Source organism: Castor canadensis, chromosome 11 (genome assembly GCF_047511655.1).
Source record: "Castor canadensis chromosome 11, mCasCan1.hap1v2, whole genome shotgun sequence".
NCBI classification, from domain to species: domain Eukaryota; kingdom Metazoa; phylum Chordata; class Mammalia; order Rodentia; family Castoridae; genus Castor; species Castor canadensis.
Window position 1 is genome coordinate 5,603,319 of NC_133396.1, and position 26,123 is coordinate 5,629,441.

The window sequence follows — 26,123 nt, forward strand, 5'->3', positions numbered from 1 at the left end:
TGGAGGCCAACATTTTGGATCCTGGCAGAAAAGTTGAAAACGGCTGACACCACTACTAAGCCAGGTTCTACTGCTCAAGAGAGTGGGATATACTCTTCTGGGAGCGACCAAAGGAAGCGGACAAACAAATCCTTGGTGCGTCTGTCGGAAGAGCAGGACCCTAAGGCGTCGCCCACATTTCCGCCCTCATCTAAGATGGCGTCGGCGCGGGCGCTCTAGCCGCCGCTCCTCGGACTCCCGGAGGGGGCGCGGCCTGGTGTCGGGCTCTTAGGTGGCTGCGACGCGGGTGGCGGAGCGTGAGGCTCCGCGGGAGCGCTCCGGAACGCGAGGGGCGTGGATCTTGCGCCCCTTTCCTCCTCTGAGGGTTCCTCAGCGCCTCCCCAACGTAGTCCGACTCGCGGCCGCCTCGGTCGGAACCGCGTCCGGATCCAGCCCCGCGCGGGCGGCCGTCACCGCGCCTCGGGCCGGACGATGCCCAAGAAGCTGCTGCTGTTGCCCCCGCTGTCCGCGTGCTCGGCCTTCCGCGCCCCGCGAGCCCGCCCCGCCGTCCCGCCAGCCATGAACGCCGCCCGCACTGGCTACCGAGTCTTCTCGGCCAACTCCACGGCCGCCTGCACGGAGCTGGCCAAGCGCATCACCGAGTAAGCGGGGCGTGGGCTGGGGCGCCCCCGTCAGCCCAGGGTCACCTCCGTGGTCGTCCTGGCCGCTCTCCCCGCCACCCCCGGACCCGGGCTGAGCGGGGTTTGGGGATCCCTGCACCGGGGTCGCAGAATCGGGGCGGTCCGGAGCTGGACAGACCCTCGGGGGAGCTGTGGCTGGAAAGCTAGCCCCCCATCCTCGCCCTTTCGTCTCCCCATCTCCACCCCAGTGCGGAGGAGCATTTGGAGCCCCCCCCAACCCCGAGTGCGCGCCTTGTAGAGAGGGGCCCAGGCCTCCTTTCCCGCGGTTGGAGTGGACCTTGCTCTTGGCCATCGTCATTCCCAGGTCTCCCCAATGGGGACGCGGTGGGTCCAGCTTGGACCTAAGGTGTGCCAAGGGCAGGGAGGAGAAGCAGCTCCTGGAAGCGTAGGGGTTGCCTCGCCTGTGTTGTAATCAGCTTTAGGTCGAGCTGGCCTGCCCCGTGGCCTTTGGGACTCAGGTCCCTTCGCATACTTGCCACTTAGCAGCTCTGTGACACTGGGCACAGAGACGTGATTTTCCTGAACTTCATTTGCACAATGGGCTGGTTCTGTCTGTTGGGCAGGCCGAGATGCTGTGAGCATGGCCGAGATAAGGGGCGTGAAGAATTTAGCAGAGCTGGGGCTCATAGTGGCCTTCTGGTAATACCTGTTTGCTAAATGGCTTCTTTTAGAGTTCGAATATAAAAGAACACCGTGATAGGGCCTTTGTCAAATAAAATTTTTATAAATAAAAAACATAAAATGAATGGCTTGTCACCGAGCACTGGTGGTGCATGTCTGTAATCCTAGCTAGTTGGGAGGCTGAGGCCTGGAGGATCATGGTTGGAGGCCAGTCCATGCAAATAGTTTCCTAAATTCCATCTCCAAAATAAGCAGAGCAACATGGACTGGAGGTGTGGCTCAAATGGTAGAGCACTTGCCTTGCTAATGCAAAGCCATGAGTTCAAACACCAGTTCCAGAAAAAAATAAAAAGAATCGTTTGTCTTTTTCCTCAGTGAATTTTCTGGGTTCATAAATAATTGCATGAATATTTAAAAATTCTAGATGGAAATGGAGAAGACGGAAAACTCCCATTTTTTCAGCTCTGCCTGTTTTCGATTAGAGTTTGAAGTGGGATTGGAACAGTGTAAAAAAAAAAAAAGTCTTTTTGCAATCTACTACTTAGTTTCTGTTTCTAACCTCTGATTATTTGTCTTTCTTAGCAAGGCCAACCAAAATATTGACTTTAAATACAGCCCGTGTGTGTGTGTGTGTGTGTGTGTGTGTGTGTGTGTGTGTGTGTGTGTGTGTGTTTATATTGGGTCACAATCGCCCCACGTGACCTTGCCTAGAAAAACCTGAAGGGAGGAGGTGCATTTAAGAAGTCAGTATTTTTTGCCTTTTTTGTTTTTATGTTAGATTCTCCCTCTCTGCCATGTTCCAACAAATATTTATAAATACTTCCCTTACCTCTTTCGTATATTGGGTTTCAAATATTTTTTGTGGTGCTGCAGACTGAACACGTGACCTCACATGGGTACGCTTGTTCCGCCAGCCCTCGGTAACATTTTATTTGAAAAAGTGTTTTACCACTAAACAAAGTTTTCAAGCTCCCTAGAGTGAAAGACCCTGGAGGTTATATTTTAATCAGAACTAGGTGCATGGCATCCCAGGATTTGTAGGGGTTACCTGTGCGCTGTATCTACCCCACGTCCTTCACTCAGCTTCCACACTGAGCAGCATTTCACTCATCTGTTCCACCTATCTCGCTCTTTTTGTGGGGTACAGTATTTTTTTAAATTTTGGTAAAATATAGCCAGGCATGGTGGGTCACACCTGTTAATCTAGTTACTTGGGAAGTGGAGATTAGTTAGCGAGACCCCCATTTCAACCCATGAAAAGCTGGGAGTAGTGGTGTACACCTGTCATCCCAGCTATGAGGATCTCAGTCCAGGCCCACCTATGCATAAACTTGAGACCCTATTTGAAAAATAACTAAAGTGAAAAGGGCTTGAAGTGGGGGCGGTCTTGGCTCAAGTGGTAGGCTTGCCAAGCCTAAGGCTCTTGAGTTAAACCCCAGTAAGCTCCCCCAAAAAGGTAAAACTATTCATAATGTAAAATTTACCATTTTAACAGTTTTGGGTTTTTTTTGCTGTGATATGGACTTTGAACTCAGGGCCTACACGTGTAATTGAGCCACTCCACCAACCGTTTTTGTGAAGTTTTTTTTCAAGATAGGGTCTCACAAACTATTTGCCCAGGCTGGTTTTGAACCTTGTTCCTCCTGATTTCTACCTCCTCAGTAGCTGGGATTACAGTATATTATTATATTTTGTTTTGGCAGTACTGGGGTTTGAATTCAGGGCCTTAGGCTTGCTAGGCAGGAGCTCTAGCACCTGAGCCACGCCACCAGCCCTTTAACAGTTTTTAAGTGTACAATTTAGTAAATTTGGGAATGCTGTTCCAAGACAATTATTTTTCAAAAAGCAGTGAACTAGGGATGGGTTTGTGGCTCGTTGGTGGAGTGTTTGCCCTAGCATGTGTAAGACCCTGGGTTCTACCCTAACACCATCAAAAACAAACAAAAAGAAACATTAAATTCAGGTCATGGGCTCTTTCAAGTAAAACTATGTTATAAAATGGTGAGCTGCTTATGAAGTGATAGTGGAATTTTAGTTTTTAATAAATTAGACTTTCTAAACTGTTTTGGAAAGAGTGGCAGTATAGTTATTGGAGTCTTTCTGTTAAAGCATATGAACTGAAATTTTCTTAAAAAGGAATTCTTAATTGCCTTTTGTTTGTTTGGTCTACAGGCGCCTTGGTGCTGAATTGGGGAAGTCTGTTGTCTACCAAGAGACCAATGGAGGTAAATTAAAGTTGTTTCTTACATCCTTTCTGTACTTTCCACTAGCTATGACCCCTTTCATCTCCTTAGTGTGTTCCCGCCACCCCACCCCTTTAATGCAAATATCCTATTGTTTTAGAATGAATAGAGGTTGTAGAATGTTTTGCTTCTACATTAGGCTATATTTAAGATACTTTTTTGGATGGTTAGTACTGGAGTTTTGAACTCAGGGCCTTGAGTTTCTAGGCAAGTATTCTGTCTCTTGAGCCACTCTAGTGACAAATACTTCTTAAATTTACCTGTCTCACTTGGCCATCAAATGACATCACGAGCAATCTGGTACTAGGAATAGCAACTTAATAAAAAGTCCTCTTTTAACTCTTGCTTTGGCAGCACACATACTGAAATTAGAACAGCACAGAGAAGATAAGCACAGTCCCTATGCAAGGATGACACAAAAATTCATATTTTTGAGAGCATAAATACTGTTTGGAAAAGGTGGGGAGGAGGGAGCGGGGCTCAGGGAGCGTAGAAGAGGGGGTGAGGCTCATCAAGGGACATTGCACGCATTTATGGAAATAGCACAATGAAAACCCCTTTGTACAATTAGTGTGCAATAGAGAAAGAAAGGAAGAAAGACCTCTTTAAATTCTCTTCCCCTTTAACTTTTTATTCAAGTATCTAACATACTCACAGTGGGTTGGTAGTCCATTCATGCTTCCTTCAGTTGTGTGGTGAATTTCACTGTGACATTGACTGATAATGCTTGAAGTACTTTGCTGAGGGTCAGTGTCCTACAAATGCTGTACCGTAATCCTCCTCGTGGGGTCACTTACTTCAGATTGCCTTCCTTCTGTCATTCAAAGGCAAATTAGAACAGAATAATCTGGAGTTACTTTAGCAAAATTCTGTGTTTCCCTTTCTTTTTTTAAGTTGTAACTAGTGTAAGCTGCTTGGAGAGATGAATTACTAAGATGCTGTGACGTGTGCGGGCACACTTGGCCCCCATATCTTCTCATGTCATCGTGCTGAGTGGACTGTACGCATTTGCAGGATGTGTGCAAGTCATGTGTGCTTTAATCACCCACCAAGTGTCCTCACCCCGCTTCCACGCTTAGCACTGGACAACTTTATCTACTGCAGGGGATTCAGGGGATGCTAGTGTTTAACTTTGAAGCCGAATGTGGAGTGTAAGGTGCCCTGTTCATCGGTCACCAGTTGATTTCATAGTGCTGCCTTTGGAGGTCTTATGAGCTCAAGTACTTGAGGAGGTGGACGTGAGCGATGCAGATCCTTCCCGACCCTTCCATTACTGCTCCAGGCCTCATTGCCCATCTGACAAAGCCAAAAGTGTAAATATTTTGCTTAGGGTCAGAAGTGTTCCAGATTTCAGACTTTTTCAGATTTTGGAATGTGTACATAGTGTCTGCTGGTAGAAGCATTCCTTACTTGAAAGTCCAAAATCCGAAATGCTTCTAAATCTAAAACTTTCACATATCATCAGCACTCAGAATGTTTCAGGGCTTGGAGCATTTTTGATTTGGAATTTCTGGATTCAGGACCTGTATTAGCTCATAGGCTGGATTTTAAAACAAGTCAGTGGAACGCTTCTCAACCTCAGGTCTTCCAGTGGCTTTGCTTTCCTATCACTCTTAGAAGAAAGTCCAGAGTCCTTTGTGGTCCAACCTCTGCTGGCTTCCTGATCTCTTGTACACCTTCTTCCTCTCAGTCACTTTGCTTCCCAAGTAGTCTGCGTGACTATAGGTGTGCATGGTGCACTCGTCCCCATGTCTTCCCATGCTTCCCTCCCACTCTGCTGCACACTCCAGCTTGCCATGAAGCTTCTGTTCTCCTTTATCATGGCTGCTGTGTCCCTGGCACCTTGGGCCTGGAGGGTTTGTTGGCCTTTTGTGTTGTGCCATCTCTCCAGGGTCAGTCTTAGTCCAGGTCCTCTCCTTTGGGGCCCAGCACAGGGCCTGGCACAGAGGAGGCCCTAGCATCTGTTGGAAGGATAATAAAGATGTCAACCTTTGGCTTCTGTATTTGCTGTAGACTCTTGCTTTTATCTTTATTTTGGTGATGGAGTTTGGGAGTTTTTTGGATCCTGTGACTTTTGTGGGCACATTAGTTTTGTCTTTTATTTTTAGCTTATTTTCCCCCTAGCTTGACTACTTTCTGTATATGTACTTGTCATTCTGAAATCTAATAAGAATTTATTTTGAGATAGGCATGGTGGTACACACCTGTATCCCAGCTACTAGGGAAACAGATAGCAGGTTCCAGGTCCAAGGCCAGCCCAGGAGAAGCCAGAGACCCTATCTGAAAACAAATAAAAGCAAAAAAACTGGGATCATGGCTCAAGTGGAAAGACGACTCACAAGCTCCAGGCTCTGAGTTCAGTCCCCAGTACCATTAACTAAGTAAATAAATAAATAAAAATAACGTACTCACGTGCAGCAAGGGAAATGTTGGTATATGTCATCTTTATCAAACCCTGTCTTCTTACTACATTGTGGGGTACTTTTCTTAAAACCTCAGAGCGTGTTTGTTTTTCAGAAACAAGAGTTGAAATCAAAGAATCTGTTCGTGGCCAAGATATTTTCATTATACAGACAATACCCAGGTAAGAGTTAGAACCATTTTATATATCCCTTACTCTAAAACCTTAATAATATGATCCTCTATCTTTTTCTACGAACAGCAATTCAGGGTTTTTAGTTATGAATTTGTACGCTTCCCAGCATATAGTTTTAGTCTCTGAGGCTCCTGTCCTATTTGTCATACTGTAGTGTCATCAGTTAGATGACCATCTTCCAAAGCTTTGAAGTCTGCAGGGTAAAATATCTTCCTCCACGTGCACTCAGCCTAGGCTGGTATCTGCCAACTCAGCTCTGCTGAAAAGCTGCACTGTGCCACTGGCTCACACCTGTCGGTTTGCACAGCCCTTCTTATTCACTTGTCTCTTGCCAAAGGGCAGGAGGCTGACCCTTCAGGACCCGGTCTCTTTGAGAGTAAGCCCCCTGTGGGGTTATCTCCCTTCTCATCAGAACACAAGGAGTAGGGTGGCTGTGTTATCAGGTTCTGAAAAATCCAGACCTTCCTGTCCTGACCAGCTTGGATTGCTGAAGCTGTGTTAGTAATAGAAACAGCAGCAGTGTACCAGGTACTTTGTGTGTACCTCCAGGGCAGCCGTTCTTGCCCCTGTTGAGGGGTTGAGAAGGCTGGGGTCTACTCATCACTCACAGTACAGGCATGGCAGCGTATAAAGACAGAGCTCCCTCATCATTTAAAACTGTTGGAGGAAACTTGTGTGTGTGCTGCAACCATTTCAGAGTAAGTTGTTACACTGTCACCCCGAGTTCCTACAAAGACAGCCTCTTTCCATGTCCACGGTCCACCGTCAGAACCAGGATATGATCCTCAGACCCGTTCAAGTTCTGCCTGTTGTTGCAGTGACTTTTGGAGCAGAAGGGGTTAGTTCAGAACCCCAGCCGTCATTTAGTTGGGAGATCTGCACAGTCTTCAGTTTGCAATAGCTCTTCCCTTGACTGTTGAGCTTAGCTTTTTTTTTATTTTAATTTGCTGGAACTGGGGTTTGAACTGTGGACCTTAAGGTTGCTAGGCAGGCACTCTACTATTTGAACCACTCCCCCAGCCTTTTTGCTTTAGTTATTTTCCGAACAGGGTCTTTTATGCTCTGGACAGCCCAAACTGCAGTCCTTCTGTTTATGCTTCCCGCATAGCTGGGGTGGCTGGATTGTGCCACCAGGCCCAGCTTAGGTGGGGTCTAGCAAACTTTTTGCCTAGACTGGCCACTAACTGTGATCCCCCAATCTCCACCTTCTGAGTAGCTGAGCCTAGGCTCTTGTCTCAGCCACCTTAGATTACTAGAGCCCTTCGTTTAGGGTGGAGGAGAAGAGAACTGCAGTGTTTTCCCAGGTGGGCCAGCTTTGTCAGTGACCCTCCAGGAAATATGGAGGTCTAAGTCCAAAGGAAGGCTCAGGTGGCAAAGTCTCTTTAATGCCCGAGCAGGCTTTCTGATAACAAAAGGAAGTACTGTTGGGGAAATCGCATTAGCACTGAACTGTGTCTTGTCACTTGGAATTTGAGCCTTTGAGTTCTGGGGTGCTCCTTGTACTGGCACACAGCTGTGCTCTGGATGTCATAGTTCTGTTGCTGGTATTTGGGAGTCATTCCTGAGGAAGGGGAGGAGCTAAGGGAGTGATCTCCTCACAGCAGAGATCCCATCTGTTAGATACTGTACACAGCGTAGACATTGGTGATTGAGGAGGTTTGAACTGACTTATGATTGTGGGCCACTCATGTGTGGCCAGCGGAGATCCAGAAGGGTGGCCAGCCTTTCATTACCATGATGAGTTGGGAGGTTGAGGCTTTGATGCCTGTGAAAGGCATCTTTTGTGCTTTTCTTTCTTTCTTTTTTTTTTTTTTTTTTTTCAGTACTGGGGCTTGAACCTCAGGACCTACACCTTGAGCCACCCCACCAGCCCTTTTTGTGATGGGTTTTTTTTTCAAGATAAGGTCTTGGGAACTGTTTTGCCCAGGCTGACTTCAAACCATGATCCTCCTGATCTCTGCCTCCTGAGCAGCTAGGATTACAGGTGTGAAGACCTCTTTTGATACTTTTTTTTCTTTTTTGTGGTACTGGGGATAGAATTCAGAGCCTTGACCTTACTAGGCAAGCACTCTGCCAGTGAGCTAGTCCAGTGCATTTTTTGTTGTTACTTTGTTTTTTTAGATAGAGTCCCACACTTTTGCCTTAGCTAGTCTTAGACTTCAGTCCTCCAACTTCTGCCTTTGTAGTAGCTGGAGTTACAGGCATGCACCACCATGCCCAGCTTGTTCTGTTGAGCTGGGCATCTCACATAACTCTTTGCTCATGCTGGCCTCAACCCTCTGTTCTCCTATCTCTTGTCTCCTGAGAAGCTGAGATTACAGATGTGCATGCCATCACACCTGACACCTGACGTGATGCTTTTTTTTTTAATTTTTTTTGGTGGTACCGGGGTTTGAACTCAGGTCCTCACGCTTGCTAGGGGCAGGGGCTCTACTTCTAGAGTCTCATCCCAGCCCTTTTGCTTTCATTTTTTTTTAATTTAATTTAATTTTTTAATGGAACTAGAATTTGAGCTCAGGGTTTGCATGTGGCAAGCTCTCTGTCACTTGAGCCACACCTCTGGTCCATTTTGCTCTGGTTGCTTTTGGAGATGTGTCTCATGAATTTTTTCCCTGGCTGGCCTCAGTCCAAAACTGCTGATCTTAGCCTCCCAAGTAGCTAGGGTTACAGGCATGAGCCATAGTGCCCAACTGCTTTAACTTTTGAATAGGACTCACATTTATTTATATGCTAGGCCGGCCTATATATGCTTTCTGTACAGCAGAGCTGATAGGTGCATGCCACCACTCCCAGTTCTTTATTGTTGAGATGAGGCCTCGCTAATTTTTTGCTCAAGCTTCCCTTGAACCACAGTCCTTGCCATCTCCATCTCCCAAGTAGCTAGGATTATAGGCATGAGCCACCTTGTCCAGTCTAACTTCTTTTTTTGGTGGGGGGGGTCTTTTACTTTTTCTTAGGCCACCCCATTGGTAGGCATCTAACCTTAGAGTCCGTGACTTCATTTTGGGTTTGCATTTGTACGTGTGGATTTGTGTAGGACAACTATGACTGCTTTGTATGATGACATGTCTTCCTCCATATCCCTGTTAGGACATGAGCTCTGTGGGTAGAGATTTTGCCTTGCTATCTCTAGCACCCAAGTCAGTGCCTAGCCTGTTACAGGCCCCCACTGAATTTCTGTTTGGTGAATAAAAGGACTTTTTTCCAGTGCTGGTGTTTGAGCCCACTAGGGGGGTGCTCTACCACCAAGCCACACTCCCAGCCCTCAATGAATGGACTTCAACCCTCTATGTCCCCAGCATATGTAGTCTCAAATGTTTTTGGAGAGAATGAATACTAAAAACACGGTTTTATGTATTTCTGCCTTTTCTGCAGCTTCACAAAATAACTGTTCTTTTACTGCTCTTAGATCTCAGAGTCCTTCTTTGATGTTGTTTTCTTCCTCACTGGCTCTTGGCTGAAATTAAAAAGCCTTTTGGATTTTTGTTTGTACTTGGAAATTCTTGGTTGTAGCTCAAATTGCCCTTACCATGTTCTTGTCAGTGTGAAGTCAGTCCTGTCATGACAAAAAATGTTCACCATTTTTAAAACTTTTTTTTTTTCTTTGTGCTGCCTGGGGATCACACATGCTAGGCAAAGTGCTTGACCACTGAGCTTCCCCCACCACCCCCAGCCCAAACTTGCATCACTAATAGCACCGTCCTTTTGTGATCCATCCTTCCTGGTGTTCATGATAGTCTCGAGCTAGTCAGCCAAGATGCTATTCTTAGCATAGGAGCAGCCTGGTGTTGATGTCCTTCAGAGTTGCATTTTATATAATTCTTGGTCTCTATGTCTCATGGTAGCCTAGAGTGCTCAGTATAAATATTTAATAGTGGCAGTCTAGAGTGACCCTGGGGCTGTTACAGGTTGTACTTTATAAATAAAGGATCATTGCTGTGCAAGTGTTGTGAAGGGAGGGGGCAAAGAAGCAGAAAAGCAAGTTGCTGATGGCTAATTGGGAGCATTTGCAGGTTTTTCCACTTGCACTTAGATTATTAGAACCTAAGTACATGATGGGGAATGTGGTGGCTTGCATTGTCATACTACTTGGGAGGCAGAGATCAGGAGTGCAGTTCCAGCCTAGATGAAAAGTTCATAAGACCCCATCTCAACTGATAAGCTGGGTGTGGTGAGGTGCATCTGTCATCTCAGCTACACAACAGATATGAATTGGAAGATCATGGTCCAGGCTACTTGGGGCAAAAATGTGATACTGTATTTGAAAAAGAACTAAACCATAAAAGGACTGGGGAGTCCTTTTATGGGGGAGTGACTGAAGTGGTCGAGTACCTGCCTAGCAAGTGTCAGGCCCTGAGTTTAGACCCCAGCACCACTAAAAAGAAGACTTGACAGAAGGAAGCAGTTAGGGGCAGTTCACAGGTTGCAGGGGGTGGTGGCAGGGGAGGAGGGTGATGTGAGGCCTGTGAAGCAGCCATGAGGACTTATACACCTATCTTAACCATGGAAGAATCTTTGCCCTTAAGAAGGAGCTGGGTGTGCATGTGCTATGCTGAGGATGTGGTGCTCCCATCGGTGTGCTTCATGGTGGTTCAGTTTGGCAGTGCCAAAGCAAAATCCACCTTGCCTGGCAGTTCCCATGTCCCTTAGGGCAATGGGACAGAAGAGAAAGGTGGAGGGAGGGGGACATTGGCATAGGTATGCCATCTGGGTGCCATAAAGAAAGTTGTTGGTCTGGGTGTGGTGTGACGTGCCTGTAATCCCAGCACTCAGGAGTTGGAGGCAGGAACATTGCAAGTAGAGGCGGCCTGGTCTACATAGTGAGACCCTGTGCTGAAAGGAAGAACAAAAAGGTTTGACTTGAGTACTGAATACTTTTCATTCTAACTAAAGAGCACAGAGAATTTAGTTTTTTCCTTTTTTTTTTTGTTATTTTTGGTAATACTGGAGTTTGAACTCAGGTGCTTTACCACTTGAGCCACACCCCATCCCATAGTTTTGTACTATGATCAGCTAGTTAAAGATGAAAGAACACATCTTAGAGATTTTTCTTTTATTACCTAAAGTAATAAAGCTGATTTTAGACAAACAGACCAAAGCTTAGGCATTCAGATAAGCCTTTTTTGCTCTCAGAGCCCTCGTCCTGAGGTCATGCATATACCTTTTTGGTGGTGTTGCTGCTTAGAGTAGATTTGGAACTCCTGAAACCACTTTCAGAATGTGCAGCATATTTCTTTTGACTACTGCAGTAATAGTAAGGCTTTGGTTGTACAGAATGGATTTAATTTTTGGAAACATCAAAAAGCCACTCTACCCAGGTGCCGGTGGCTCATGCCTATAATCTTAGCTATTCAGGAGGCAGAGATCTGGAGGATCTTGGTTCAAAGCCAGCCCCGGTTAAATAGTTGATGAGACCCTATCTCAAAAAGACATGACACAAAAAGGGATGGTGGTGTAGGCCCTGAGTTCAAACCCTAGTACTGGGAAAAAAAAAAAAAAAAGCCATTCTAGATGGAGTGGTCAATGCTGGTTAGCAAACCATTGGTGTTTTTGAAGGAAGTTCTAAATCTACTGAGCAGAACAGCTAAGTGAAATGCGCAGCTTACAAGGTATTTTTAAGGACCGTTTTCTCATGTTTGTACAAGGTCTAGCATGTTGCTGGGAAATAGGAACACTGTTACAGCTTATTTGCTGCAGGTTATTAATTGTTGGGTGGAGTAAATCCTATTCCATCTCCATGTTCCCTTTACTTGCATCTCTGGTGCTGCCTGTCTTTTTCAGTCTAATTACCTTGCTTTGCATTAGTTTTGCCAATCCAAAATGATAAGAGCAGTTAGGGTTGATTCAACATAGGCTGTGATTGTCCAAGGGAAAAGAAAAACTGTTGGTGAAATAGTTCAGATTGTCCTACTTAGATACAAAGACTACAAGAACTAGCCAGGATGTACTTGGAACATTCTTAGGAAACAGATAAACAAAGCAGAGGTTGCCGGCCAATTTCTCTTGGCCCTGCTAGCCCACAAAGCAACCGTCTGTGTCCAGTTTGTGTGGTATCTCTCAGCAAATGAGCAAAGCAGTATGACAAAGGCCCCTTTGTTGCCTTCCTGACCATTAAGAGCGAGGGGCTGAGGGAGGGGCTTTCCTTCACCATGGGCTGAGATTGTTGAATTTCTTAGCATAAGCCACCAGGTAGAGGGAAATGTGGCAAATGAAACCTTCATGTGGGGAACATAATTAATTAATGAGAGGAAAGCTACCCTGAAATCGAGATTCCTCAGAAATTGCTCAGCTCATTACATTAACATGTTACACTCTGGGCTTCCTTGTGGTGGGTTCTGCAGAACTCATGATGTCAGGTGCTTGTGTATTATAAACGCCATGGCAAGGCTGGCTACAAATCCACTGCTGAGGGCTAGAGGCACAGTTCAAATGATAGAATGCCGGCGTACTGAGCCAGAAGTCCTGAGTACAGACCCCAGTGTTGCTTTAAAAAACTACTCGGACAGCTGCCCTTCCAGAGTCTACTAAATTAGTTTCAACCGTCACCGTCACTGTAGTGTTGGTATGGGATCTGGCTTAAGAGGCCACGGCCAGTGGAGCTTTTGTAGGCCCACATGGTATCACACAAGTGGAAGGTTAGGAAGTGCTGACAAGTAATTTTGCTGTAGTGTATGTGACATGTGGCCAGTCTAGACGTGGACTTCGGGTTGCTCACATACCATCACATTTAAGAGCTCACAGAGCATCCATTTGGATGACCCAGTGTGGGAAGCCAGGAGTCTCCTCTGGACTAAAGTATGAAAATCTTTGGGACAAGGAGCATGCCCACATGAGTTAGCTGTGCTCCTTTGGACAAGTGACTATGGCCAGAGTGAGATGAGTGTGTATCTGGCCTTCCCTTGAGATAGGGTCTGCCTTGTTTACTGTTTTGTCTCCCCCCCACCCCACCCCCCCGCCCCAACCTAATCCAGTACTTGACTCAGCTTGTTCAGTAAATATTTATTGAATGGATGGTCAAACTGAAATTGACCCACTGTTGGGAATTCCCAAGTACCTTGAAAGAGTTTGGTAATTGTTTTGTCCTGATTGTACCAAGGACAAAGAGTCTTAATGACTCTTGATTCCTTGGGGATATGAAGGAGAAAAACGTTACTATTTTATCAGTAAAGAAATGATAACTGGAAAAGAATGGATCTGACCTGCGGTCCAAAAGAAAGGCCCTAGTTGTCTTAAAGTTGAGCCCTGAAATCATTTAAACCTTCTCTCCAGGAGAGACTTTTAGATCACAGAATCCTGTAAAGAGGTTGAAGGTGGAAATAGAAAAGGAAGTCCTTGTAAGCTGCTCACTCCCAGATGAACTCTGCCTCAAAGAGAGGCAAAAACACAAATGGGAAGGGACGGAGGAAATGGCCTCTCCATGAGTACTGAGTACTTCATTCAGCAGACCCGCCAGTGGAGACATCAGGCAGCCTTACTCCTACCTGTCAGTGTCAGGAACTGATGACAGGAAGGGAGACACAGTCGTGGCCCCAGGCTGTGCGAGGATGAGTGGAGAATCTCCTGGGGAATGAGAGGAGGCCGAAGCACGAGGTGGACTTTGGGAGTGTCCCAGAGGACATCAGGGTTGTGCTTCAGAAGAGCAGAACCTGCCTTAGGCATGGTCAGCTCTGCAGAGAGTAGTCCCCACTCTCATCACCTCTGGAATCTTCAGATTCTCCACCTGTCTGTTTCAGAGAAAGACGTCGTGGGACTTTTCAAAAACCTCACCAGAAAGAGCAAATCCTTTAAATGACAGCTAAATAGATTGGTGGGTAGATTTCCTTTGGTGTTCAAGCTGGTTTGAGCCTGAACCCCTGGGAGAGTGCCTACAGGTGTCAGGTAACCCTGGTCTACAGCAGCTGCGTTGTGTGCCACTGCAGTGACTGTGTTACTGACCTGGAAGATCTAGGCAAAGGTGGGAGGTGGTCTCTGTGCTGTGGGTTTGAGTAACCACAGATGAAAAGTGAAAACCAGAGTTGACTCATCTAAGGACAGTTCTTCTGCTTTCCTCTGTATCCATAGGCGATGTAACGCCTGTAACACCCATCTTGGAAGCCCTTGTTAAATTGCCATGGTTAATACATAGAATTCAGTCCAAAATATAAATTATTTTGTTTCAGAGATGTGAACACAGCTGTGATGGAGTTACTGATCATGGCCTACGCACTGAGGACTGCCTGTGCCAGGAATATCATTGGCGTCATCCCTTACTTCCCCTACAGCAAGCAAAGCAAGATGCGGAAGAGGGGCTCCATTGTGTGCAAGCTGCTGGCATCCATGCTGGCAAAAGCAGGTGAGTGTGAGCAGAGACTCTGGGTTCAGCCTTAGAACACAGAACCCTCCCTTCCTTCCCTCCTGGGGATTAGTTCCTACCTCAGGTAGCTAGCTCAGGACCTATTTCTTTGCGTCTTCACCGATTACATTCCCTCATTTGTTTCCTTTCCCATAACTTGGTGAGTGATATGTGAGCTTAGGTATTACATTCTTAGTGCTTTTTCCTCTGTCTTTCTTTAGAGTGGCATTGCTTCAGTGTTTTCCCCTCTTCTCTGGTCATGGACTGTTCTGATTATTCTATCACTTCTTTTCCATTTCATCTTGTCATCACTGAAGTTTAACTGGCAGGTGTGGCGTTCTTGTGTGATCTTTTGAGCTCCAGGATCAGATTTATGTGTTTGCCTTACTCAGTTACATTCTTTTTATGATCATAGCATTAAAACTAAATTTTTCTTTTACTACTTCTTAAGTTCATATGCTCCTCCCCTCCCTCTTCCTTTCTGCACAGCACTTCATTTTCGTTGTTTGATTCTCCTTATGTGGCAATTATAAAAGGATATTTTTGGGCTAGATCAGTGGTAGCACAAGGCCCTGGGTTTGATCCTCAACACTGCCAAAAAATATATATACATATATATGTAATTGCGTATATATAATTTTCAGCCTGGCATTTTGGGTCATACCTGTAATCCCAGCTATTTGGGAGGTGGAGATTGGGAAGATTTTATTTGAGACCAGTCCCAAGCAAAAAGTTCTGAAGACCCCATCTCAACAAATAAAAAAACTAGGTGTGGTGCCACACACCTGTCACACCAGCTATGTGAGAAGTATAAATAGGAGGGTCATGGTCCTTGCCTGCCTGTGCATAAATACAAGACCCTATATCAAAAATAACCAAAGCAAGCATACAGGTCTGGATCTGTGGTTCAAGTCCAGCAAGCGCACGGCCCTTAGTTCAAACCCCAGTAATGCCAAAAAGAAAAAGGATATTTTCATAGAAGAATCTTTTTTTTTTGGCAGTACCAGGAATTGAACTCAGGATTCTGTATTTGCTAGGCAGGAGGCACTCTGCCATTTGAACCATACCCCAGTCCAACAATACTTTTTAAGCATTCTTTTATCTCATAAGGAAATGATTCCAAACTTCAGTATCTTACACTTGTGTTATATGAATTGTTTTTTCCTTTCATACACATATTACTTTTTACTCCTTTCTGCCATAGCCAGTGCCTTAACTTCTTCCTACACGGTCTAATAAGGGCCTTCCTGTTTTACACCTATCATTGCTTTGGTAGTTATTCCATGTTTATATTTTTTCTTCTGCCTGAGTTTACTTGTCTCACTCTTCAGGACCACGCTAATTACAATAGCAAAGGAGAGGACATCCCAGCTTTAGTTCTTTGTCTTCTGGAAGGTCATGGGTTCCTTGGCATTAGGCTGGATGTACTCTTAGCTTACTTACGTTTTGTTAAGTTTAGCAATAAAGTCAGTAACTGCCTTGCTGGCCCACAGTACCCCTGCCTTGGGTCTTCTGGTAGGATGCAGTATTCAGGCACCTAGTCTGTGTCCACTGTAGCCATCAACATGTAGGGAGAACTTTGTAATTTTTTGTTTTAAAATTTCAGGTTTAACTCACATTATCACTATGGATCTTCACCAAAAGGAAATACAAGGCTTTTTCAGCTTTCCCGTGGACAACCTTAGAGCCTCACCTTTCCTGCTTCAGTATATCCAGGAAGAAGTGAGGAGCCACCAGCACATACCCCACTGTCCTCAAAGAGATCCTATTTAGTGTTCCTCTGGTATCAGATTTCAGTATTGAAGGGTGCATCATGAGCTTTCTCTTGTCCCAATGCCTGCCGCAGCCAGATACGACCCTGCAGTCAGTCATGGAGAGTCATATTTTTAACAGACATTAAAAGCAGATTTCCTTTGTAGTCCTTTTATCAATGTGCTATGGTTTCTAGAATGAAGGTTTTAAGAATTTTTACCCTCTAGATGTAGTAGTACTTTGACAATGATGTTAATTGATAAATGGTGAAAATATTTAAATGTGCAAATGCAATTCTAGCATATTTGATTGCTAGTTTGGATCATTGGTACAAGAAGAAGAAATGTAATACCAGCATCTGGGTGTTATTTTTTGATAACTTTTCAGTATTTTCTATTTTTCCTCCAAATCTAGATTCCAAATTACAGAAATGCAGTCATTGTAGCTAAGTCTCCTGATGCTGCAAAAAGGTAAGTAAGCCAACCATTTATAAAAACTCCTCTGAGCCAGATGCTGGTGGCTCACGCCTGTAATCCTAGCTACTTGGGAGGCTAAATCCAAAGCATCATGGTTCAAAGCAGCCCAGGCAAATAGTTAGTGAAACTCCAATCTCCAAAGTAACCACAGCAAAATGGACTGGAGGTGTGGCTCGAGGTTAGAGCGCCTGCTTTGTAAATGCAAAGCCTTGAGTTCAAACCCCATTGCCAACAATACAAACAAAACCCCTTGGGTGTTTCTCATGTCAGAAGTCACTGTTTGAGAATCGAGGGCTGTCCCATCATGGCCAGTACAAACTCCTGGGCTTGTGCTTTGCCTCATGTCGTTGTCATGTCCACCCTGTAGGTTCACCTCCAGCCTCAAACAGTACAAAAATCTCTGAGTTAATTCGGTTTTCCTCTGCAGCAAATGAAGGTCTCCCTTCCCATTCTCGGGAGAAGGAAACTTGGGGGCTTGAGCATGAGCTTCCCAGGCATTGGTTTGTCTTTTGGACAAGCTTCTTCTAAAGAGGACTATTTTAGAATACTGAACAAAAAAAAAAAAAAAAAAAGGAAAGCCGGGCACTGGTGGCTCACGGCCTGTAATCCCATCTATGCAAAAGGCAGCGATTAGGAGGATTGCAGTTCTAAGCCAGCCCCAGGCAAAGTTTGTGAGACCCAATCTTGAAAAACACCATTACAAAAGAAGGGCTGGCAGAGTGGCTCAAGTGATAGAGTGCCTGCCTAGCAAGTATGAGGCCCTGAGTTCAAACCCCAGTGCCACAAAAAAAAAAAGGAAATGACAAAAAGAATAGAACCAAAATTACCTAGAATCATAAACCATTCTAGAACCCAGTTATGCCCTTGTGACATTTACATTCCTTGTGTGTCCCTAAAAGATTGAATGGCATTTCATCTTATGACCAATAAGTAGAGTGACAGAGCAATGCCTGGGTTTTCTTCCCATCAGCCTCACCATTGCTCTTTGTCTTCCTCTAGGGCACAGTCATATGCGGAGAGGCTGCGTCTGGGGTTAGCTGTCATCCACGGAGAAGCTCAGTGCACAGAGCTGGACATGGATGATGGGCGGCACTCCCCCCCAATGGTCAAGAACGCCACTGTGCACCCCGGCCTGGAGTTGCCGCGTAAGATTAGCCCTACACCTCTATTTGTAAATCGCGGAAGTGGCTAGGAGTTAACACTGTGGATGTATGCGGATGTATGCTTTCTTGCCCTTTTTGTGTTTGTTTTGCTATTTTTAAATAGGTGAATGATTCTGCCTTCACTTTTTTATAAAAGGTCACATGTGTCACACAGTTGTAGACTGTGTAGGACCATTGCACTAACCTGGGTACTACTTAGCATTCGGAGAAAGTCACATGATTTTAGCTTTAGTGAGCAAAGTTGTGTGTGGTGGTGTGACATCTGAAGCCTTTATACTTTGGTAAGATGGTGATAGCCGTGGTTGATCACTGGCCAGGCTTTGGCCATTGGATAACATCGGCACTTACTTTAGTAATGTAGCGCTTTGGTCTGGCACCCCACTGACTCGCTGTTACTAACCCAGCCATCAGCAGTGCGGTTTATGTCAGTGGCCTTTGCGTGACACTGACAAACATTCTATGCTGGCAGAAAGGCTTAAGATTTTTAGAGGCATGACTTTTTTTTCTTTTTAAAGTCTTGCTAGAGTACCTGCCTATCAAACCTGAGGCCCCAAGTTCAAACCCCAGAACCACCAAAAAAAAAAAACAACCTAAAGTCTTGCTATTTGTCATTTAGAGCTTAAGAGGGTGAAGAGATACTAGAATTGTAGACAGCTTATTTCAGAGGAGCTCCTGTCTAAATTTAAGCACTCTTAATATTTTAACCCTATTTCCCATTGCTTCATTTTTAATTTTGGAGATTTTTACATAAAAGAAATGAGTAATATGCCTTTTTACTTTATTTAATTCATAAAATATAAAACCCTTTAAAGTAAAAAGTGTCCCACACACTTTCCTTAGCTCCTCAGATCTGCAATACAGTTGGTTTCTTGTGTCTCTACTCAGGTTTTTATGCATATATAAGCAAATATGTCTTTTTTTCTCTCATTTCCGCACAAATGATACACATTATTTTGTCTCTTGCTCTTTCTTTTATTGGGGAAATGGCAGGAAGGCTGGAGTGAGACAGGGTCTCACTGTGTAGCTCGGGCTGGCCTCTTACTCATTGTTTAGCCCAAGCTGGCCTCAAAGTTGTGATCCTTCTGCCTCTGCTTTCCAAGTGCTGGAATTTTTAAAATTCAATACATACAGACTTCTCAGTCTTTTTAGTTTTATAATATTCTGTATTATGGATATGCTAATAATTTATTTAATCAGTCCCCCACTGATGGACAAATAGATTTTTTCTACCTTTGGCTGTGTAAAACAGCCCTGCTGAGCCCTGATCACACATGTTAGTGGCTCCCTCACCCCTCCATGGAGGGACTTTATTATCCCTCATTCTGCTGACCAGGAAGCAGTCAGGCAGCCAGGTTTGGAATGAGATGGCTGGCTCCAGAGTCCACATTTCTTTGGTTTTTTTGTTTTGTTTTTAGCTTTTAATTTTGAGCTAGCTACAGACTTAGAGAAAAGGTAAAAGAAGAATACAGATGTGTACTAACTGCCATCTTCACACAGAGTATCCAGCTTTAGCGTACACTATTATCTTTTGTGCCATTTGAGAAGTAGAGTGCTCCTTTAAAATTCCTGGACTTTATTCCTGCTGTGTATTTCCGAAATACACAGACTTGCATAACTGCAATGTAATTCTCATACTCAGGGCTACTGTTGTTACAGTACTACTGTCTAATCCACAGGCTTTGGTCAGGTTTCCCCAGTGCCTTCAGAACAAACGGAAAAACCTTTTTCTTTTCTCTTTTTTTTTTTTTTTTTGGCCCAGGTCCTGATACAGAGCTGCACAATGCATTCAGTTCTCATCTCTCTTTAGTCTCATTTAATCTGGAGTGGCTTCTCTGTTCTTTGGCTCCTCTGACCTTGATACTTTAGGACAGTACAGGCCAGTTATTTTGTAGACTGCCCCTTAATTGGGACTTGTGTCCGCATGCTTAGATTCAGGTCATGTGTTTTGGCAGGGATGTCACAGGAAACATGGGATGTGCCCTTTGCTGGTGAGGTTGATTTTGTTTGCTTGGTTAAGGTGGTATCTGGCAGGGTTTCCACTGAAAGTTACTGTTTTTTTTTTCTCTTTGTAATTAATAGTGTCATAAGCTATAAATATCCTTCCTCAAACTTAGCATCCTTCGATGTCTCTTGCCTGATTCCACTATTACTATGATTATTATTTTTTCTTTCTTTTCTTTTTCCTTTGAGACAATGTCTCTCTGTGTTTCCTGGTCTCAAATTCATGGGCTCAAGCAGTCTTCCCACCTGAGCGTCCCAAGCAGCTGAAATGATAGGTGCACACACAGCCATGCCCAGTTCACATCGTCATTTCTAGTTCCACCATCTATTTTTTTTTTTTCTTTTTGGTAGTATTGGGGATTAAACCCAGGGCCTCGTGCATGCTAGGCAAACAACACTGAGCTACATTCCTCCCCAGTCCACCCCTATCTACTTTTGTTGGCTGATGTTCTAGTAGAATGTCATTAATTTCTCATTAATTTCTATGACTTTGGGGTCTCAGAATCCTCTTGGATCCAGTGAGTTATAATCTGTGGCTGTTTCTCATTTCAGTGCTCGTCTTAGTCTTTACTGAAAAGAACTTTGAGCTGCCTCCTGTGCCCTTTTGATGTGTCCTGTCATTTTTGACTACTTCCTTATTTTCTGATCTAATTGGTCCTCCATGCTCCTCTTGTACTTTCTTAGCCCTGGAATTGGCCATTTCTCCAGGGAGCCCTGACTCCTTTGGTGGAGAATAGTGTTCAGAAGCCAGATTTGGGCTCCAGTGTGTTTACTGTCTGTTACTACACAGTACAACCTGTGACCTACCTGGACTTAGGTTCTTTCATAAGTAACTGAGTAGAGTTCAGAATTAACACCAAGAAGTAAAAGGACGGAGTTGGAGGTTATTTTGGTAGGTATTGCCTTTTCATCACAGTATTTTACTCTGTAAACTTTTCTGTTCTTAAAATGTTGCCTTGTCATGTCTGCTCCCAGTCATCCTTACGCACTGCACCATGGGAACATTTTTTCACAGCCACACCGGCCCAGCTACATTGCAACTTCTGCTATTGCCACGGGTCATTCTTCTGTGATTCCCAATTCTCAGACTTAACCAAGAGAATTCTGAAAAATGTTTTCTCTCTGTATTTCAACATGCTTTCTTGTTTATACACTAGCCATGCAGTATGATCCAGTGGTCCATTCTTCAGAATACTAGAGTGCTAGGACACCAGTGACAAGCATACCTGTCCTTAAGAGTCTGCGCCTTTTGGGAAGATGCACTATGTTACCCTCCTGAAACCCATTCATTGTCCCCAGAGGATATTTGGTAATGTCTGGAGCCATTTCAGGTCGTCACACTTCCTGTGTAGCTGGGAGGACAGGCCCACCCTACCAAACCGAGCTTTTATTGGTTGAGTTGGGTTCTTTTGAGCTTTTGCATGGCTGGGATGCTCCTGATTGCCACCTCCTGACCCACTGTGCTTGGCTCAGAGCAGAATCTTAACATAGGGTAGTTTCAGCATCTTTACCTTGGCCTTCAGCGTTAGCACACTGAGGAAAAGTTGGAATTTTGAGGGTTTTATTTTCTGGATAAGCTATTGGAAATTGTTGGCATGTTTTAGCCTGTGGGGTACTTGTTATTTTCTTGTACTCCATATTAAAGACCATCTGTCTTTTTTTAGGAGCCACCAAATTATGTGTTCAGTTTATCCAGACCATAAGGCTGGATATGCACAAGGAATGAATTTATGGAGAGATACTCTTTTTAGTCTGTTTTGGTCTTATTCGTAACTGGGCCTTAGGGTTTTCATTTCAAACAAGCAATAGTTTTGTGTAGAGGTAGGATCACAGAAAGTGCTGACTTTCAGCTTCAGCTTAGCTAACTTACTATTATTCACAAAGGAACACTGGTGCCCTGCCACATACCAGGCCTATAGGTGGGAATCAGCTAGAATTGATTGTTAAATACTAAACTGTATAATTACCCTGAATTTCATTCTTTCCCTTCCCCCACTTCTAGTTTAATAAATATTTCAGAATAAAAAGGTTTTAAAAAGAGTAGAATACTTAGCTTGTTCCTCTAAAATGTCTCCCCCTCCCCTGAGTTTCCTACCCTCCTTTTGAGGTGAATTCTTACTTTATCTCCAGTAGCCTGCTAGTGTCTTCCAGATGCAGGTTTTGTAGCAAGACAGAAACCTCTGCTTTAAGGCCCAGTGACATGAAGAAAAACTGCTGGACTTGGTGTTACAGGTTCCTGGTTTTTGGGAAACTGATTGCTGAGTAGTAGGGATATCTGATAACATGGTTTCATTGTCAGTGTCAGGTTCTTAGAAAGAAAATGAAGTTGGCAGCCTTTCCCTGTTGGGTTTTCATGTATGACCACAGTGCTTTTGAAACGTGGCTAGAGTCACCTTAGAAGAGCTGTATGTTTAAAATGCACCCTCAAATAGCAAAGACAAATGTGAAAAAAAAAAAAAAAGTAAGCACCTCAGTAATTGTTTTTTTTTGGTTTTTTTTGTTTTTTTCAGTACTGGGGCTTGAACTTAGGGCCTACACCTTGAACCACTCCATTAGCCTTTTATGGGATGGGTTTTTTCAAGGTAGGGTCTTGCAAACTGTTTGCCGGAGCTGGCGTTGAACCATGATCCTTCTGATCTCTGTCTCCTGGGTAGCTGGGATTACAGGTGTAAGCCACTGGTGACCAGCCAAAAAAAAGAGATAGGAAAATAAGTAAAGACAGCTACATGGGCATTATGTGCTGTGGCTGAAGGATGGATGCATCGTGACCTGTCTAAATGGTTCACTCTCAAGGACATCAGGGAGATTTCCAGGAGCGAGCTGGCTGATATGACTGCCATGCTACACTGTCTGACCCAGCAAGGCTGTGTTTGGCGAGAAGGGCCAGCCAGGAAAGTACAGCAAAACATAGCATGGCCAAGAGCATCAAAGCTGACAGCAGTGAGAAGAGGCCATTCACCCAGATGTGCCTGGCTTGGTTTTACTTTTTAACATGGCTACTACCAGATTTAAGATTGCATGCGTGGCTTGCCTTCTATCTTTAGGCCAGCTAGTGCTGCTCCAGACAACTGTTTGTGAGCTACCCTGGGTCGTGGAGAATAACTTCATGTTCTGCTGTTACTGCAGCCTGAGCTACTGTTTTGCCACCACTTCCAGGGAACAAGGTTGTGATTATATTTATCTAGTGACATGCACTGACTGGGGGTCTTGTGATTTGTTTTGTCTTGCTAGTGATGATGGCCAAGGAGAAGCCACCAATAACAGTAGTTGGAGACGTCGGAGGACGCATTGCGATCATAGTGGTATGGAGATGTGTTGTCATCCTTCATGCAGTGTCCTTCGTCACACTGCTGGGTCTTAGTGGATTGTCATTTTGGATTATGTTTCTAGTAATAGGATTTCAATGGAGCCATCCATCCTTTGTCACCCAAACTCCTTTTGGAAAAGTAACAAAATTTTTTATATAAATAAACAGGTTAAAGTATAACCTAGAAATGTGAAAAGAGCACGGTACCTCCCTAGGGAAATTCAGCACCATAACCTGTGTCTGTGGGGTCTGGGCCCCCAGACTAGCTTGCCTACTCCTCCTTTAGCTTTAGGACCGTGATACAAGCTAATGGTGAGCAGTCTGTTGACACGGACGGGAACCAAGTGTCTTATAGGCTTCACTTTGTGTTGACAGGCTGATGTGCCACTTCAAAGGCATGTGCTGGCTAGAAGGCCACCAGTCATTTACAGCAGCTCACTTTATTTCTATCTTCCTCTCATGTGACTTTCTTTTGAAGAAAAATAACTGAGACACTGGCTTTATGAGTGAGTCAGGAGTTTGAAAGATGGAAGTGAGCCCTGGCAGTCCTCAGCTCGAGCTGCCATGTCACTTGCACCTGACTGGAAGGCCTTACCGTCTTTTCTGCCAGACACGTGAGGTACCTCAGAGTAGCTCCTGCCTTCTCTGGATGCTCTGTCCCTGGCCTGGGCACATGCTCAGATTTTCCACAGAAACTCCTGCAACCAAATGGAGAAGAGCAGAGAGGTGTGTGTCTTCACAGGACAGGCTGGGAGAGAACGCGGTTCCCTAATACTGACTCATCCTGCAGGATGACATTATTGACGACGTGGAGAGTTTTGTTGCTGCTGCAGAGATCCTGAAAGAAAGAGGTGCTTACAAGATCTATGTCATGGCCACGCATGGCATCCTGTCTGCCGATGCCCCCCGCCTGATTGAGGAGTCCTCCATTGATGAGGTCTGTGTGCTTCGAAAGTCTTGGAACATACGGCTAAGTCATAACATCCGTGCTGCCTGGTGTCATGAAGAATAGTGACTCAGTCAGTATTTAGTTGCTTAATCTCTTGCTAGAGAACCCAGGAAGCCCTTTTCTCTGACTGGCAGCCTTGTTGGGGCAGATGTATATTTAGGAATATATGTATTTGCATGAAGGTTTGCCTCGACTCTTTAATATAATGTGATACTATCATTTAAGACATGAATTCTTCCCTGATAATAGGGAAGTTTTATCTGGCTCTGGGGCTCACTATTTCTGTATAGAGACCATAACATTCCTAGGACTCGAGTTTTATGTTCTGAGCCATGTAACCTTTCCCCTGTGTAAAAGTGACTAAGTTTAGTTTTTAGACACTGTACTCTGGCCAGGCGAGGTGGTGCGCACCTGTAATCCCAGCTCTTGGAGGCAGGAGGACTGTGAGTTCAAGTTCAGCTTGAGCTACAGAGAAAGACCCTGCCTCAAAAACCCAAAGTGGAAAAAACAAAAACTAAAACCCTAGACTCTGGAACAAAGTTTTGTGGTTTGGAGTTTGAGCTATGAGCACTAAATGTTGGACATCCTTTTCTGAGGGACCATTTTAGGGTGTGCACCACTAACAGTGTTTATTTTATATTGCTTCACAACTAGGTGGTGGTGACAAATACTGTCCCTCATGAGGTCCAGAAGCTGCAGTGTCCCAAGATAAAGACTGTGGATATCAGTTTGATTCTTTCTGAAGCAATTCGGAGAATCCACAATGGAGAGTCCATGGCTTACCTTTTCCGAAACATCACGGTGGATGACTAGCTCATGGTTGCCTTGACCCTGGAACTCCAGAGGAAAACACACAAAGCAGTGCCATGGACTGTGTGCAGTGCTTCCTTGCAGGGAGGACTGGAAGTAGTCTGGAGTTAGGTAGCTTCTCTCACAAGACTGGTGGGGAAGAGGCCTTAAGGTAGGCAAGAAGGTAAAGCTAGTGGTAAATAACATGGACTTAAGCGTCTGCCGTGATCAGCCCTGTTCCTTAAGCAGAAGTGACCACAATCTCAAAACCTTGTTGATATCAAGGAGGGGTGAAAGGAAGAGAAAGTCTTAACGCTAATTTTTACTCAGTTGCTTCAGTTCTGGGGAACAGGTGTGATGTTGAACTTGATCTGGGAGTTGTAGCCCTGGTGCTGTTTCTGTCCAGTTGTCCTCTCCCTAGTCAAGTTCACTTAAGTCTTTTATAGAGAATCATATTTTTCTTTCAGAAGCTGCTGTGCTAATTGGCATGGTGGTGCACACCTGTAATCCCAGCATTAGGAAGACTGAAGCAGGAGAGTAATGGGTTCAAGGCCAGCCTGGGCTGCATAAGGAGACACTGCCTCAAAAGAACAAAAACAAAATAAGCTAGCAGAGACTGCTGTGCCTACTGCCATGGAACAATGAAGCAATCGTGTCCCTGCTCCTGAGACTGTCTAGAGAATAGCATCCCATCCGTGGATGACTGCATTGCTCTGAAGTTGCAAATAAAAAAATTTGTTGTCTTTAGTTTCTTCCCTGTGCTGTGGACTCCCTGCTCCCTCCTCAGTGGTGACTAACTTCAGTACAAAAGACAGTGGGTACAAAACAAAGGTTGTTGCCAGTGCCTAACACCTATAATCCTAGCTACTTGGGAGCTGAGATCGGGAGGGTTGCTGTTTAAGGCCAGCCCAAGCAAAAAGTTCTAAAGACCCCATCTCCAAAGTAACCAGAGCAAAATTAACTGGAGGTGTGACTCAAGTGGTGCAAATGTGAAGCCCTGAGTTCAAACTGCAGTCCCACCAAACAAAAACAAAGGGTAATCAGGGTCCATGGCTAGTACAGATTGCACACCTAAGTCTTCTGCAGGCTCCATCCCCTTCTGCTTCCCCCTTCCTAACCAGGAAAGTTAAATCCTCATTAAAATCTAAATCTAAAAAAGCCAGGATGATCTATCTGTCAGTTTCCTTTGTGAGCCAGGGTACTATGTTTATTAC

General features: G+C 44.7%; 1 protein-coding gene and 1 pseudogene across 1 annotated transcript; both read left to right on the plus strand.

Moving 5' to 3' along the window:
• Window positions 1–25,656, plus strand: Prpsap1 (phosphoribosyl pyrophosphate synthetase associated protein 1). The gene is made up of 10 exons (XM_020179246.2): window positions 1–641; window positions 3,474–3,526; window positions 6,062–6,128; window positions 14,300–14,472; window positions 16,079–16,194; window positions 16,639–16,694; window positions 17,700–17,845; window positions 23,096–23,166; window positions 23,962–24,108; window positions 24,775–25,656. Exons 1-10 carry the CDS (start codon window positions 472–474, stop codon window positions 24,931–24,933), a joined length of 1,158 nt encoding a protein of 385 aa, XP_020034835.1. The 5' UTR covers window positions 1–471; the 3' UTR covers window positions 24,934–25,656.
• Window positions 3,887–3,977, plus strand: LOC141414355 (U6 spliceosomal RNA; annotated as a pseudogene).
• Window positions 25,657–26,123: the final 467 nt, after the last annotated feature.

What these genes read in the sequence shown, in the direction of transcription:
- Prpsap1 (XM_020179246.2), top strand. Translation starts at nt 472, where the DNA reads ATGCCCAAGAAGCTGCTGCTGTTGCCCCCGCTGTCCGCGTGCTCGGCC. An exon ending in CTACCAAGAGACCAATGGAG is followed by an intron (nt 3,527 to 6,061) that starts GTAAATTAAAGT and finishes TTTGTTTTTCAG; the next exon opens with AAACAAGAGTTGAAATCAAA. An exon ending in GACGCATTGCGATCATAGTG is followed by an intron (nt 23,167 to 23,961) that starts GTATGGAGATGT and finishes CTCATCCTGCAG; the next exon opens with GATGACATTATTGACGACGT.